The sequence below is a fragment of the Rhipicephalus microplus genome, chromosome 6 (genome assembly GCF_043290135.1).
Source record: "Rhipicephalus microplus isolate Deutch F79 chromosome 6, USDA_Rmic, whole genome shotgun sequence".
In the NCBI taxonomy this organism is placed as follows: domain Eukaryota; kingdom Metazoa; phylum Arthropoda; class Arachnida; order Ixodida; family Ixodidae; genus Rhipicephalus; species Rhipicephalus microplus.
In genome coordinates this window covers 63,322,704-63,340,493 of record NC_134705.1, presented here as the reverse complement: position 1 = coordinate 63,340,493, position 17,790 = coordinate 63,322,704, and the positions used below count along the sequence as shown (strand labels likewise).

Sequence of the window (17,790 nt, the reverse complement as noted above, 5' to 3'; positions counted from 1 at the left end):
GTAGATGTTCTCGCCCGTTGCCACCGCATCGACAACCATATGGCGGAAAACGACCGTGTGCACCACCTGCTAAAACGCATTGCAACTGTCGCTTTTAACGCGCTTGTGATGCAGAATCCCCAGACCGTAGCCGATGTTGTAGCTACCTGTCAGCGCCTTGAGGAGCTTCAAACCACTCGGGTGACACCTGATATCCCTGATCTCAGCTCGAGTCATGACACAACAGAACTGTGTGCATTGATCCGCTCTATCATCCGCGAGGAACTTCATGCGCAGGCTTCACCTCGCCACCTTGATATTCGAACGACGTCAATTGCTACTAGTTTACGCGACGTCGTGAGGGAGGAACTGGCCTTGATCACAGGCACACCAGTTCCGAGCTCACATCCCGTGCCTATGCCAAGTTATGCTCACGTTGCTGCAACGACGCCTGCGCCCCACCAATGCCTGGCCTCGATGACTGTCACACGTGTTCCGAGTTCATATCCTGTGGCCATGCCTACTTATGCTCAGGTTGCTGCTAGGACACCTGCTACACAGCACAGCCCAATGCAGCTACCAGCGCCCGATGTGCATGGTTCACTTAACTCACTCGCACCACGACCATCTTCCCAGCCTCACAACACCTGGCGCACTATACGACCGACTTGCTTTTATTGCGGCATCCGTGGTCATACTTCAAGGTTTTGCCGACGCCGTCAACAAGACGAAAGACGAAACTACGGTGACTATGAAAGGGACGACTTCTACCCAACTGGACCACCCTATCACCGACTGTATCAGAACAGCACACGCCGGTCGCCGTCTCCGCCGAACTTTGTCTCAGTTGGCAGTTCCCGTTTCTCACGTCGCCGCTCACCTTCACCGATGCGGCGTTCCTCCTCTCCACTTCGACCTTCTACTTCGATTCCCGACCGCCAACTGGAAAACTAAACAGTGCAGCTTTGGGAGGGAAAGCTGCATCTTTCGAACTGCGTCAAACTCCTCCAGACCGCCCATCAACTGTTTTATTGGTGTATGTTGAAGGTATACAGACAGAGGCGCTAATAGACACAGGCGCATCACTTTCCGTAATTCGTGCAGACTTCTGTGCCCGCTTGAAAAACGTTAGGACGCCATACGATGGCGCTCCCCTTCGTTGCGCAGATGGAGTCCGTCTTCAGCCTTCAAGTGTTTGTACAGTCCGCGTTTTCATAGATGGCATCCTTCACCACATTCAGTTTCTTGTACTTACTTTGTGCACTCACACAGTCATTTTAGAATGGGACTTCCTTTCTTCGGCATCAGCTTTGTCAGCGAGTAATTCTTATGTCAGCTACTGAGAGTTCATCTGATGTCAATCCATACAGCTTCCGTTTCGTTGCTGACGCGGATTGTTTCATTTCGTCACGAGATGAACGAATTTTCACAATCGCTTCGGATACTATTGTTAACGGTGACTTGTTCATTGCCCCATCAGTTCGCGCCAAACCTGCGGGTGTTACCATTGCACCCGGCCTTGTGCGGTTCAATGACGGTAAGGCATTGGTCACCGCCTTGAACCCAACTTCATCGCCAGTGATGCTGCTCCAGGGCACTGCTTTGAGCTGCTTCGCTGACAGCGAGCCTTTTTCGCTGGTTCCTCTTCACGCAGAATCACCGCCTTTGTCTGCTACAACCAATACCAAGGCAACCACTGCTGCTTTAAATGCTGCCATAAGTCCTCACCTCACTGCTGAGCAAAAGAGAGACCTTCTAGACCTTCTCCAAAAGCACAGCATTTCGTTCGACGTACATTCCAAAGTTTTGGGCCGCAAGTCTGTTTCAGAGCACAGCATCGAAACCGAAGGCAGCTCCATTGTATGCCGCCGCCCATACCGTCTGTCTTCGGCGGAACGACAAATGATTGAGGAAAACGTCGCCGACATGCTCAAACGGGATATTATTCAACCTTCATCCAGCTCTTGGTCGTCTCCTGTGGTGTTGGTCCGGAAAAAGGATGGCTCTGTCCGCTTTTGTGTTTATTACAAAGCGCTCAATAAGATAACGAAAAAAGATGTATATCCCTTGCCATGCAACGATGATGCCCTGGACTCCCTACAAGGCGCAGAATATTTCTCCAGCCTTGACCTTCGATCCGGGTATTGGCAAATACCTATGCGCGAAGCAGACAAGGAGAAAACAGCGTTTGCAACGCCTGACGGGCTTTACGAGTTCAACGTCATGCCTTTTGGCTTATGCAACAATCCAGCAACATTCGAGCGCATGATAGATACTGTCTTACGTGGTCTCAAGTGGCAAACCTGCTTATGCTATTTTGACGACATCGTCATTTATTCTTTTACTTTTCCTCTGCACCTTAAGCGTTTGGACGAAGTTCTAACGTGCATTTCGAACGCTGGCTTACAGCTCAATACAAAAAAGTGCCACTTCGCCAGCAGGAGCATCAAAGTATTGGGTCACCTTGTCAGTAAAGACGGCGTTTGACCCGACCCTGACAAGGTTGCTGCCGTAATTAGTTTTCCACGTCCGCGCAATCAAAAACAATTGCGAAGTTTTGTGGGTCTGGCGTCTTACTTCCGCCGCTTCATTCGTCACTTTGCTGCCATTTTGGGGCCGTTACACAAGCTTCTGATGTCAGGAACGGATTTCACGTGGACTGACGAGTGCGAGTGTGCTTTCCAAGCCCTCAAACGTGCTTTGACTTCAGACCTCGTCCTCCGTCACTTCTATGAGAGTGCACCCACTTTCCTGCACACAGATGCCAGCGGCCACGGAATCGGTGCTGTCTTCCTCCAGCGCGACGACACTTCACGTGAGCGAGTAGTTGCGTATGCCAGCCGCGCACTAACACCTGCAGAGCAGAACTACCCGATAACAGAGCAGGAATGCCTCGCTGTCGTTTGGGCCATCCAGAAATTTCGACCTTATCTGTATGGACGCCACTTCACTGTGGTTACCGACCACCATGCCCTATGCTGGTTGTCCTCACTGAAGAATTTGTCTGGGCGCCTCGGTCGCTGGATACTGCGTTTGCAAAAGTACACTTTTGACGTTGTGTACAGGTCTGGCAAACAGCATCAGGATGCCGACGCTCTCTCTCGCTGCCCTCTGCCACTTTCATCTTCAACCACGCATCCTCGATGCCCCTCAGGTGATCAGGCGGCTTCCTCTGCACTCATGTTATCACCCCTGGCAGTTGCTGGGTCACTATCTTGAAACAGCAGCGCTCACTTTGCCGCGTGCCAACGTGACGACTCATACTGTAACCGCATCATTGTGTACTTGAATGACTCGCCTTCTCCACCTATTGCCAGACTACGTCGTCAGCTACGGCAGTTCAAGCTAGACAACAGTGTCCTGCAGCGCTATACTTACAATGCGGATGGACATCGGTGGGTGCCAGTACTTCCCCGTTCACTGCGAAAACAAGTTCTCGAAGTGCTCCACGATGACCCATCAGCTGGACACGTGGGATTGCAGAAAACCTACAACCGCATTAGGAGCCGTTTCTCCTGGCCTGGTCTTTCTACCTTTGTGGCTAATTATGTCGCTTCTTGTGCACTGTGTCAACGCCGGAAACGACCAACTTCTGCTCCTGCTGGATTATTACAACCCATTCCCTGTCCCGATACACCTTTTGTCGTTGTTGAATAGACCTCGTCGGACCACTTCCCGTAACACTCGTCACAGCCGTCGACCACCTGACACAATCTTGCAAGTCGATCTTGCATCCGTACGCATGTCTTCTGCATGTGTACATCCCTCTCCTGCTTGGACCTCTCAAGGTTCGCAGTATTGTACAAATAAATTAATAATAAATAAATAAATACGTGGATACCGCTTCTCTACGCACAAGCTCCACCTCAGACGTTGCCACCTTCATCTTAGAAGCCATTGTGTTGCGTCATGGTGCACCTCGCACGTTGTTGAGTGAACGGGGCAAAGCCTTCATGTCGACAATTCTTGACAAAATTCTAAAAACGTGTAGCACAGTTCATAAGATCACATCCGCTTACCACCCGCAGACAAATGGCCTGACAGAGTGGTTTCACCGGACTCTAATCGACATGATATCCATGTACATTGGACCGAACCACAATAATTGGGACAAAATCTTGCTGTTCGTAACATTTGCATACAACACCGCTGTTCAACGAACCACCGGGTATTCACGTTTCTTCCTCGTCTATGGTCGTGCACCGACATTCACTATTGACGCCTCTTTCTTCAATGTTGCGACAAAAACGTCCACGACTACGACAGAAAATTTCGTCTCCAGGCTCGCTGACGCATGGCAATGTGCTCAACTCAACACGGAGGCCAGTCAACTAGACCACAAGCAACGCTATGGCAGCTTTCGTCGAGACATCACCTTCCGTCCTGGAGATGAAGTACTACTTTGGACGCCTGTCCTTACACCCGGATTGTGTCAAAAGTTTCAGTCACGCTTTCTCGGACCTTACGTTGTTAGTGAACGAAACTCTCCTGTCAATTACCTTGTCACTACCGTCGAGAGTTCCTCGGACCGTCGTTATCGTGCATCCGAGGTAGTTCACGTTTCACGCCTTAAACCCTTTGTTCGTCGTACATTTTCCGCCTAAGTCTTGGCCGGGCCGGCCGCTCAAGTGCGCGGGGAAAATAAGTGTGAGCATCATCACTCGTTCCATCTTTTCATCTGTACATACTCATCATCACCACTCCAGTTTAGGTTGTGAAGCACATACTCGAGACAATAAAGAAGAGTCTTGAGGGTACTGGATGCCATCTTACATTATATATATATATATATATATATATATATATATATATATATATATATATATATATATGTCTGTGTGTGTGTGTGTGTGTGTGTGTGTGTGTGTGTGTGTGTGTGTGTGTGTGTGTGTGTGTGTGTGTGTGTGTGTGTGTGTGTGTGTGTGTGTGTGTGTGTGTGTGTGTGTGTGTGTGTGTGTGTGTGAATTTTTTTCGTCTAATCTCGGGGACAGGTTTTCAGCGTTATATGCCGGAGTCTGGACCTCGGGGGAGCCTACACGCCGTCCATTTCGAACGCCCTGTTTTACGTGTGAAGAATCATCCTCGTATGCTGCGCTACACTTGTACATGAAATCCGTGGGCGAGTTACTAGGCCACGATGCGCATATCACAACCACATTAGTTGATTGATACCATAGCCTGCAGTTTGCACCTCATTCTTGAAAAAAATCAACGTGCCCACGCAAAGACGACATGGGAAAGAGTAACTGCCAGCACGTGCAACGGCCTTACAGCTTTTCCGAAGCGCAGATAACTCTTCGAGAGCTCTTCGCAATGCTTTCTTGCAGCTGCGACCAGTCATAGGCGACAACGAAGCCCGCGGTATTCGCCGACGCGTCTGCAACTGATCTTTACAAACTACAAACCTTGGGCAACTTTTGTCAGCTTTCTTTATGTGGACGAAGAACTGTATATAATACTATACCCATCTTTTGCGTTAACGCTTCAGTGTTAGTTTAGCGGCGGTAAATTGGCTGCAGTGACTCCAGAGAGTCTTAAACATTGGTCGCCGATCGGTTCAGGGTTACAAAGAAATAGCTTTGGGGCTACTGTGCATAGCGAGACTGAAACCGGGTATCTTGTGCCCCTGCCAGTTCTTCAGAGCCCCGTTACACATGACGCCACTTGGCCAAATATATTGGGCTAAACACTCGCTACCATGGGTACAAATGGTGAGAGCAGGCAGTGACAGGATTTTGCTAACATTTATATACAGAAAAAGTGAGCCTGGTTGGGTCGTCATTGATGCCAATCTGTTCTTCTTTTTTTCGTTCGCTTTAATTTGTTCGAATTCCTGTTTCCGCTTTTCATTACTATTCATGTTACGTTGTTTTTCTGTCTGCCATACAGTCACATGCACAGAGCGCGAACTGGAAGTGGAGTAAAGTAGTGTCCTAGAACTCTAAGCTCTTATGAAGTAAAGCCACCAGAGGCAAAGCTCTTTACGGTTGAAAACACATGCCATTTCCATTCAAACACCCTCTAAGGGATGGCTGCCGTGACGGTGATCTAGTGGCTAAGGCACTTGACTGCTGACGGGCTGGTCGCGGGATCGAATTCCGGCCGCAGCGGCTGCGTTTTTCGGTGCAAGTGAAAATACTTGAGGCCCGGGCGCTTATCTTTAGGTCATATAAAGAACACCGGGTGGTTAAAACTTGTGGAGTCCTACACTACAGCGTCTCTCATATTTATATGGTGGTTCTCGAACACCAAACCACAACAAATATTCATCGTCGTCATTAGCCTGAGTACTCCAACTGAAGAGAAAAGGTCTCTTCCATGATCCGCCAACCAACCTGGGCTTGTGCTTTCTGCCGCCACGTTATACCTCGCAACTTTTAATGCCATCGACCCACCTAAGTTTGTGTCTCCCCTTCGTGCCCAGCCTATGTGTATTTCTTCTTCTTCATTTCAAGTATGAAATCCTTAACCCAGGTTAGTTCCTTTGTCTAGTCTGCTCTCTTCTTGTCTCATAGAACTACATGAACCGTTTTCCTTTCCATCCCTCGCTGCGTCGTCGCAACAAATATTTTACTCAATTAGGGAACTCCTATGCTTATTTAGGTCGAACAATCATATTTTCTTTTCGAATAATAAAACGATAGGCTAGTTAATATGAATTGATTTTAAAAGACAGGGCGCGTGAACTCGGACACTGTCTGTGTGGTCCCAGCTGCGCTGTTGCGACTGCATATGCACGCCCCGTCTTTTAAATTTCGTAATTCTAGCTTACCTATTTTCGCTCTTTCTGCTTACCCAACGAATGTATGAGGCCGCTGATATCTTCGACCAGGTAGCACAACTGGTACTCCTCAGCACTGGATGGCCTTGAAGACTGACCGTACCCCCGCATGTCTGGAGCGACGACCCTGCAGCAGGGAATTGACGAAGCATACTCGCACAAATTAAGTAAACACAAAATAGTAGGTTCAAAAGAGCGTTGTTTTAACTGAGCAATGCAATCAGTCGACATGGCGAACTGACCTAATGTTATTAGCAAGCACTGGTCTCTACGTCTCTGCAGCTGCTTTGGCTTCGATAATATGAAGCCGGGGGCAGGTGAAATAAGAGCGCAGCTGCTAGTTGAACGTCCATGTCAGCACCTTTGGGACCGGCATGGCATCGTTGACGTGCTAGTTACGTAAATAGAGCACATACGCCACTCCCGTCGCGAAGGATCGTGGGTCAGCAGATCCACTCGTGATTCGGCTCACTGAGACTCAGATTGGGTCGCGAGTCTTGAGTCTGAGTGACTTTTTGTGAGCAATATTTTGGTGAGCTTTAGCTGTAGTGCGTCCAGTTTCGGAAAGTTGTAGCGAGTCTCAGCACAAGTGAGTCCGGGTAAGGTAAATTTCGGTAAGTCGGAACCCGAGTTAGCCCAAGGTGCAAAATGTATTTATTTATTGAGTCTGAATGAGCTCCACCTTTTATTGTCTACCTGTGGTCCTACTAACTCCTATTTAACATAATTATCAGCCTAATGTCCGCTGATGCCTCTATTTAAGTCTATTCACGCATAATCCAACGCAATACCGTTCATGTGCCACCTCGTTCTACAACAATGAGAGTTAGACAGCCTTTACTTTTCTCCGGAGCTCCCCGCAAGTTCTTTCACGACAACTTTCTTACAAAAATATCTAGTGTGATATGCGTGTTTGATAAAAAAAACATTCTTACTGAATTAAAACCACTGATTATTCGTACTGGAAGAAACAAGATCAAAATGAGCATTGTAGAGCACCTATCGTCTGAGATATGGGTGTTACAAGCCGTTGAAAGCAGAATCTTAATAATAAATTTTACGCTAACGGACTCGTGCTCGAACGCTAATGACTTACCCCGGCTTAGGTCAAGAAGTGCGTCTCAGTGAGTCACACTCAGTAATATTAGTCCGAGTTTATTGGGTCTGAGCCTGAGTGAGCTGGCTTGAAGAAAAGTTTGGTTGGTGTGAGAATGAGCCCTCAGAGAAAAATAAGTTTGTTCAGTCAGTCTGAGTGAGCTCTAGTTCTTTTGCCAACCTATGAGAAAGGTAGTTGTGTCAGGTTAAGAAAAGTTAAAATCTGCAACCCCTAATGAACCATTAGGGACCTCCAGGTGAGCGCTTGCTACCTAACGGCCACGCCTAGAAACGGCCCTAACAAGGTCAGCCTCCAAAGGGGATATGTTACCACGCTGCTCGCTGAGCAGCAGTCGCATAGTTTCTTTATTTTCTCCATGCCGCACGCGCGAGCCCGAAGAAGACGAAAGCAAAGTCGACAGACCATTACATTGTGCCGCAATGTGTGGCATTGCTGTGCAAAGATCGCAATGAACGCATTCTTGAATCACTTCTCGAAGGATGCAGATGACGCGCGACGGGGAACGGCGAAAATCAAAAACTTACGCATTTGAAAGAATGTGACGGACACTACCGTAGTTTGTCCCAATCAGTTCGCTCGCGATGACTTAGTTGTCCAGGGTGAGTACACTATATACTTAGAGAGTGCATTCTTATCAACATTCGGTCTTTCCGAAGCGGGAAGTAGTATTTCGTTTAAAACAAGCGCTTCAGAAATTTCGGTGTGTTAACTGTGTTACTTTAATTTTGGCATATGCTTATATTTTTCTGCACAAGTTGTAGCGCTATCAATTTTCAAGTTTAGCTGCTGTAATTCTTCCTACCAAACAATTTTGATTTCGCATGTGTGTATATACAGGCACACACACGCACGCGAAAAGGTCGCGCGTGCGTAGCGGGCGCGTGTGTATACAGGGTGTCTCTTGTAGCTTTAGCCAGAGTTGAAATATATGCCGGAACACGTAATATACGGCGCGACCAAATGCATGTTGCTCATTGTTGCCTGAAGTTAGACTATTTATTGTGTTCTCAAATATTGTTTAAATAAATCTGTTCAATTAGGTAACTGTTGAAGGAACGAAGATGAATGAAAATTTGAATGAGAAAGTCGTAGATCGGTTTGCAAGACGTCCGAATAGATACTTTTGAACTTTATATATCTCTTAAGTGTTAGTGTTTTTCAACTAATTACCAATGCGCACGAAATTCAAAAATATAACACGTGAACAACCCACTCTTGCGCCAGTGCGCACAATGATTCTACTGCTCGCTAACGTTCCGCGTACGAGCGACCATAGCATTTGCCCCATTAGCTGTCTCGGCAGGACCGCAACGATGGTGGCTTTACGATGAAGACATTTTACTATCGGCCACAAAAACAATAACCGCTGTGACTGCTTATCGCTGTCATGAACCGGTGTGAGGGAAGCGTGTCGTTCACAAGCGGAACGTTAGGGAGCACTAGAATCATCGTGCTCACTGACGAGCGAGCCGGTTTGCCACGTGATATTTTTGTATTTCGCAGGCATTTGTAATTAGCAGAAAAACACTGATACCTGACAGATACAAAGTTCCAAACCATCTATTTGAACGTTTCGCAAACCGGTGTACAACTTGAAATTTTTTATTCATGTTCGTTCTTTCAAAAGCTTGTTAATTAAACAGATGTAATAAACAATATTTGAGAATACAACATATTCTGAATAACTCCAGACAACGGTGAACAACATGCATTTCGTCGCGTCGTAATTATGTGTGTCGGCATATTTTTAAACTCTGGCTAAAGTTACATGGAACACCCTGGGTATATCATGTTCGTGCATTCGTAGCGTGTGCAGTTGTCATGCATATATCTGCTTTGAATGCAACTACTGCCAATTCAAACAAGCGAGTGTTCGGAAGCACGTGACTTTATTTATTAGAAACGTAATAACATTGGTCGGTGAACGAAAAGAAAGGAGCTCTCTTGTTACAATCAAAACTATGAATTGACCTAGCTCAATATACACTTGTCTAGAGATATCACCGTTATGTAATTAAGTGAGTGGCATCTGTATTCAGCTTTTTACGCGGAATTCAATAGGACACATGCAAGCGGCAGCACGAGTCACAGCGTATAGTTACCTCGGAAACTGTTAAGGCCTTGCCTGTACCATCGTCGCAACGAAACGCAAAAGTGCTATAGCACCTTTCGGAAAGGCCCGCTACACATAAGCAGTTGCCCTTTTCAACCTCGGGCTCACTAGACAGGTTCTTCAATTTGAAGTAAATCTGATGTGGTTTGCCGAAAAGGCTCGACGTTTTCGCGCACAGTGGAACTATTTCCGCTGTTTCGCCAGTGAAACACTCTACGCCGATAAGAATGAGGTGGTCCGCAACCGGCACCCTTTCACCTTCGACGAAGCAATGCAATCCGACGCTAAAATAAAAAAAAAACATCAGCACAGCGCCAAGCAAAAGTGCCGCGTTAGGCCCATTAGGCACAACCATGCTTGTTCTTTTTTACTAGTGCTGCCACCGCACGGAGCGTCTTGTTGAGTTTCGAATATAAGAGTGTCTTGGGGGTGGGGTGTGAAATGTAAGCGACAGGCGAAAGAGAGAGGAAAGGAGTCGACATCGTCCGAGTAGAGTGCCCATCAACACCGCAGTTGTATTTCCTTCTTGTTCTACACCCTCCCCCAAAGCTGCATCTTACTTCCTGCTAGATTGCAGAAGTAAATGTCGTTTATAACATAAAACTTCTATTATGAGTCGCCAATGCCACCATGGTGGGCAGGAGTTAAAATATACGCCTTTCCTGCTATACATACTGGACTCGATTTTCAGTGCCCCTGGGCATTCTGAGATTTTCTGGCAGTGATGGCACTTGTCTCTAGAAAGTCGCTATTTTCTTCTCCGCCCTAAACGCAACAACTATGCTGATATACTTAGCATATATATGTGCAGTTTGCAAAACGCTTGTCTTTTACAAGTTTAATGCCCTGGTTGCCGTTCGGTGTGATAAATCTTGCTTTGATTTAACCGTGAATAAAGGAAACGTTGCCGGAAGAAAAGACATATATAGTTACCAGTATTTTTTCTTGAGCTCGAGTATCTGCTTGTGCCACGTGTACCAAATGTCGGGAAAACCATGGAGCAAAATCACCAATGAGTTGTGTCGGCTTCCGGCAGAAACATAGTGCAGCGTCATGCCATTCTGTCGAGGGGGAAAATGAAGGAAAGCCCACATGCACCAAAAGTCGGACTCCTAACTTTTTTCTTTCTTTCTTTCATTTATTAATTCTTTCGTTTTACAGAAAGAGCAGCAAGAGCTGAAAGCCATGTGGCCTGAGAGAGGCTCTTAGTCCTTTGAGCATTCGGCATGAATACAAACGGTTTTGATGCATGTAAAGCATTAAAGCATCAGCTTGTACACGAATAAAGGCAAACAGAGCAAATACAGTTTCACATCGTGCAAATACCTCCAGACAACAAAGACGTATACGAAAACACCTAATAAACCGATACAATAAAAGAATTTGTGTAAAATAAAAGTATCATCAAAACACTTCAAGAAAAGAAACATATCATGCAAAACACTTCATGAAAAAAACACATCTTTCAATTGTACCTCAATGCATTACATAATGAAGGTTAAAACTCGAGCCAGAAAAACGGTGAAAAAAGGCATGTATAAATGGTGTATAAAATGTTCTTGATAAATTATCGTAGAATGTGAAAGAGGGCTTTTTGCATATTGTTTAAAACGGGGCCCGTTAAAAGTCTGTGTCATTCCTGACAGTGTTCAATAGCCGGGGTATTTGATATTGTAAGACCTGGCATCCGTACTTTGTTTGCATGAGTAATGACATTGTTGTTTGGTGGTGTAACTGTTACCGTGGAGATGAAATCGGTGTACTACTAATATGCCGTCTCTGCTCTTTAGTGAGCAATAGTAATCTATAGTAGTGAATTTGATTTGTCTTCATCAATTAATGGTTATCAAAAAGATTGAGGAACATTCATGTCGACTATCGGTTCTGTTTCCTCTCCCACTACCGTTTCTTCTTTTAACAGCGCAGCGATAAGCCGGATGACAGATGAGTGTCGAGGGTAGCCGTACTTCCGTTTCCAGTTCAGCGTCGGATCTAGAGGGTCGGTAAAGGCGATCGAACCCCCCCCCCCCCCAGATCTGTCTCAGCACCCACACTCTTCACTACAGTGCTTGTAGTCCACCTCCTATCACGAATTAGGAATAGTGAATGAAAGTACTGTGAACACATATTAATATTACTTATGCTAGAGAGGGGCTTTCTTGCCAGTAAAAACAAAGAAGTCATGATAACGCCCCCGCTAATGAGTGGCTGGATTCGTCTTTATTTCAGATGCACCAATAAATGGCCTGTGCTGCCTTTGTCACGGACAAACCAGTAGCCGCCCAGTGAAAATGAGAAAGCGCGGCTGAAGTAAACCGAAACGTGTTTTTTTTTTATCGGCGGTGAACTCAAACCCAAGGCCTTGTGAGTATCGTGTTGGGGAGGGGAGGGGCGGGGGGTATATTGACAAGGGATGGCCCAGGGAGGAGAGAAAAATGGTGCAATGTATGAGTCACGATGCCATTATACGTTCATTTCTACTCCACGAAAGACCTACACACGGGCATCCACACAAAATCACAAAACATCCGACTGAAAATCACAGAAAGTAACATAACACCCACAGCTTGTGTTCCTTTCACACTGGTTAAAATTGGTTCTTTTTTTTTTTTTGCAAAACCTCAGCAGACATATGACAGACTGATCCCCACGTTGCATGGAACTGTTTATGTTTTGTTTTTAACGTACCTAACCTAACGAGATCAATCATGCCGAGATCAATTAACGAAATCAATCAAGGACTGTTTAGGAGACGTTATTAGAACTCCTTGAAATGTAATTGTGAAGAAATCAAAGGGTACCAAAAGATAGCTTTTGGGGGCTGGGACCAAACCTGCGACCTTCCAATAACCCGTTCGATGCTCTACCAACTGACCTACCACGGCGGCTGTCCCCCCGTGCACTTTATGAGGTATACATCTGCATTCAACGTGGTAGCGTCAGCATCAGCGCAATAGCCATGACGATGAGTGTAGAACGCGCTTTCTCAGCCTGTTTGGTGTAACGTAACACGCGGTCATATTACTAGCAGGCAGTTGACCAATAATCCCGTGTGTATTGTCTTAAGGCACGCAGTCTTGCAGAACGAGACCCTCGCTATCAATGGAGCAAAAAAGTGTACATATCAGGGCACGTTTTCTTTGAAAACTAGCCCTCAACAGTACACTTTTTCTCTCTCTTTATTATGTACTTTATGTGTTTTAAATTTATACAATTTTATACATTTATACACTTTTATATTTAAATTAAGTATTTTAATTTTCCTGCGAAGTGCCATGTAAGTCCCTGTTACTGTTACCTATGTATGCATTTTTCGTTTACGCCTGTCTCATGCTGTAGCTGGGTGGTTCGTAATGGCGTCCAAGGCGGAAGTGGCAAACTCTCTTTTTTTCAGGATGGAGAATGAATGCATTTGTTTGACAGCTCAATTCCTCAGTCTTGAAGGAGGCGCTGAATTAAATTCGATCTTTTTTTTTTTCGTTTAGTTCCAGCATTGCTTCTACGCTTCCTTTGTGGGCCGTCCCGAAATTTCGTCGGAATGATAAGAGTAAAACATGCTGACATATCCACTGCGTTGAATCTCGCTTGAGGCGTTTGTTTTGTTCTTTAATACCTATAATAAGTAGAAGTTTGTACCAATGTGTGGCGCTGGCTACTCCATTTCCCTGGCATAATAATCGTCGTCGCAAAGTAGAAAAAACCAGCTCACAAGTAGGAAACACAGGCTATGGTAAAACACAGACAAACTCAGTCCAAATTGCTCAGTCCAAACAAGAATGTTGATGATGATGAGTAGTTTTTAGTGGCGCAAGAGCCAATTGATGGCCAAAGAGCGCCATTTCAATTGACTACAGGTATGAACAATGATACTGAGCGTGGCTGTAAAGGGCCTTAAAATTCCTCGCTCTAACGCGGGTTAAAACATGAAAGTAATAAAATCATGACAGTGGGGTGACATATGTGTGGTGATAGCTGATGGCAAAATGTCATGATAATAAAACCATGATGAAGATGTAGTCACCGCAGCCACGACCAATCTATAGAGGTCGTGCTACGGATGACCTCGAAATATCGGGTGAAAGCTTCCCACATCTTTTAAAAACGTAAAAAGTGTTTGCAGTTTAAAAAGCGCATCCCTACCGATGAACATCCCAGGATGTAGAGGGAGCTGCTGTCGGTAAGGCAGTAAAAAGTGCTTTTTTCTTAGAGCATCTAGCTCATTGCACTGGACGAGAATGTGGAGAACCGTAAGGGGCTCTCCACATCTCTCACAATATGGTGGATCACCGGTAGACAGAAGAAATGAATGTGTAGAATGTGTGTGTCCTGTTCTAATCCTTGTTAGTATTACTTCTGTGTGTCGTGATTTTGATAGTGGCGGCCAATAACCTAGTTGCGGCTTAATAGCATGGAGTTTATTATCTGTGTGTTTATCCCACATGCTCTGCCAATACCCCCTGAGCTTTCGTTTTATAAAAGGTTTTAGGTCAAGTGCAGGGACTGATGTACATGCATTGGCAGTAGTGAGATTGGCGCAAGCAGCCAGATTGTCGGCCAAAACGTTTTCTTGTATTTCACGGTGCCCTGGAACCCAGCAGACAACGACATGCTGTTTTGATGCTTAGAGTGTGCACAGAAGTGAGTAGAGTGACATCAGCACGGGGTTCTTGTGTTTTTAGGAGTTTTCAGGGCTTTGACCACGCTTAGGGAGTCTGTGTATATTACCGCCTTTTGTAATTTTATCTGTTTAATGTGTTTTACGACCGCCAGTATTGCGTAAGCTTCTCCTGTGAAGATGCTTGCATTAGGATGAAGAACGCCGTACTCGGTAAAGGATTGGCCTACCGCTGCATATGACACAGAAGTGTTTGACTTTGACGCATCAGCAAAGAACTCAGGGCATGTGTATTTATGTTGTAGTTCTAAAAAGTATGTATGCATGTGTGCAAGTGGTGCGTGTTTTGTGACATCAACAAAAGAAACATCACAGTCTATAAGCTGCCACTGCCACGGTGGCAGATATGTTGCAGGAGCCATCAAACTGGGTTCAAGAAGAGGCACACCTGTTTTTTCGGCCAGGCTCCTTACACGCAGCGCGTAGGGCTGCCTAAACGAAGTACGGTTCTCGAACAAGCCAGAACAAGACAAATCATTAATTGTGAAATGGGAGGGATGTTTCTTGTCTACCTTCACCTTCAAAAAATACAGAAAGGACAAGGAACAACTTTGTAGGTGGAGCGACCATTCATTCGAATCCACGTACAGGCTCTCCACAGGGCTGGTGCGGAAAGCACCCGTATAGAGGCGAATGCCTAGATGGTGGACAGGGTCGAGAATTTTCAAGGCTGATGGTGTTGCCGACTGATAGATTATAGCACCGTAATCTAGGCATGTGCGTACGAGGCTTTTATATAAGTTAATTAAACATTTCCTGTCACTACCCCATGTAGTGTGTGACAACACTTTCAAAATGTTCATTGTTTTTAAGCACCTGTCCCTTAAATACTTGATGTGTGGGGTGAAGGTTAGCTTAGTGTCTAATATGAGACCAAGAAACTTGTGCTCGGTCTTCACTGACAAAGGTTGACCATGCAGGTCAATGTCGGGGTCAGGATGGAGGCCCCTCTTTCGGCTGAAAGGACACAAGTGCTCTTTTGCGCGTTGAGTATAAAACCATTCTCGTTTGCCCATTGAGATACCTTGTTCAACCCTAGTTGAACTTGACATTGGCACATTGAGATGTTGCACGATTTGTAACCAATCTGCACATCATCGACATATATGCAGTAAAAAATATTTCGTGGGAGAGACAGGTGCAAGGAATTCATTTTAACTATGAAAAGTGTGCAGCTCAATACACCTCCTTGTGGCATTCCTGTTTCTTGGACAAATACTCGAGATAAGACAGTGCCAACTTGGACACGGAATGTACGGTTGGACAGGTAGCTTTCGATAACTGTCAGCATTCTACCCCGCACACCTAAATGTGAGAGGTCTCGCAATATGCCGCAGCGCCATGCAGTGTCATAAGCCTTTTTCATATCGAGGAACAAAGAAAGAAAAAATTGCTTATGAACAAAAGCGTCGCGAATTTGTGCTTCGATACGGACAAGGTGGTCAGTGGTGGACCGAGCCTCTCAAAACCCACACTGGTATGGGTCAAGTAGGCCACTAATTTCAAGAAAGTGCATCAGGCGCCTGTTAATAATTTTTTAAAGACTTTGAAAATAGAGCTGGTTAATGCTATTGGCCTGTAGCTGGAAACTGAGGCCGGGTCCTTGCCTTGTTTTAGGATTGGGATAATGATAGCTTCCTTCCAGGCTGAGGGTAGCTCGCCAGAAGACCATATCGCGTGATACAGAGAGAAGAGAGCTTTCTGGGTTGCAGTGGGCAGGTGTTTTAACATTTCATATGCCACACGGTCCGGGCCTGGGGCAGATTTATTGCAGCCGGCAAGTGAGGCCTGCAGTTCAGCCAAACAGAAAGGTTCGTTGTATGCCTCATGTGTTCTGGGCTTGCGCTCTAATCTCAGTTTTTCTATTGCGGTTTTGTATCGTCGGAACACTTCACTATAGTGTGTTGAGCTGGAGACCTGTTCCAATTGCGCTCCGAGAGTGTTTGCCTGGTCTTCCAAACTCTCCCCTTGTGTGTTCACTAGAGGAAGCGAATGTGCTCCTCGTCCTGCCATCTTACCAACCATGCTGCAGACTCTCGACTCATCTGTGTATGAGTTAATGCCCGATACAAATTTGTGCCAACTTTCTCTTCTCGCCCCTCGGCGCGTTCTCCTTGCTTGCGACTTGACGTTCTTAAAGTGTACAAGACTCTCGGCTGTGGGCGAGTCTCTAAGCAACCTCCATGCCTTATTTTGTTTTTTCCGAGCCTCACGGTACTCATTATTCTACCATGGTAGTCGTCGTTTGCTTGACGGTACACATGTTTGGGGAATACATTTTGTTGCTGCATCAACCAGGAAAGTTGTAAAGTAGCATACAGCATCCTCCATGCTCAATGCCGCCATGTCAGTCCAAGATAATAAAGTCATTTTTTGAAACTTTTCCCAATCTGCTTTGTCGGTGAGCCATTTGGGAACTTGTGCAGGACATGTTTTGGTTATATGTGCTGATAACGATAGGAAAATGGTCACTACCATATGGATCAATAATGACTTCCCATTTAAGTAGAGGCAGGGGTGATGGGGATATTATGCTGAGGTCTATTGCTGCGTACGTATTGTTAGCGATGTTGTAATATGTTGGCTCTTTCCGATTCAGCAGGCATGCACCGCAAGAAAAAAGAAGCTGTTCAATCAGGCGACCTCGAGCATCGCAGCGAGAGTCACCCCACAGATTGCTATGTGCATTGAAATCTCCCAGGAGAATATAAGGTTCTGGAAGTTCGTCTATGAGGGACTCGAATTCATGCTTTTCGAGACGGTGTTGTGGAGGTATGTAGAGAGAGCAGATGGTGACGAGCTTATTCAATAGAACTGCTCCAACAGCCACCGCCTCAAGGGATGTTTGTAGTGTTAGGTGTGTGCATGCAATTCCTTGATTGACTATAATGGCAACACCACCGGATGGCACAATGGCATCATTCCGGTCTTTCCGAAAGATAACGTAGTGACGTAAAAAGTTGGTATGTTTCGGTTTCAGGTGTGTCTCTTGTACGCACAGCACCCTAGGTGTATGTTTGTGTAAAAGTTCATGGATATCGTCGAGGTTTCTAAACAGTCCTCTGACGTTCCACTCTAGAAGTTGTGTCATTTTAATGTAGTGTGCTGCTGTGTGTACAGAGGTG

General features: G+C 45.8%; 1 protein-coding gene across 1 annotated transcript in view; it reads right to left on the bottom strand.

The window, feature by feature from the left end:
• Window positions 1–17,790, bottom strand: part of LOC119167623 (epoxide hydrolase 4) — a 73,648-nt gene that overhangs the window by 33,425 nt on the left and 22,433 nt on the right. Inside the window, exons 3-4 of the mRNA XM_037419128.2 lie at window positions 10,924–11,051; window positions 6,775–6,887 (exon numbers count right to left, since the gene is read on the bottom strand). Of these exons, the coding sequence (XP_037275025.2) occupies window positions 6,775–6,887; window positions 10,924–11,051 (241 nt within the window). The remainder of the gene's footprint in view (window positions 1–6,774; window positions 6,888–10,923; window positions 11,052–17,790) is intronic.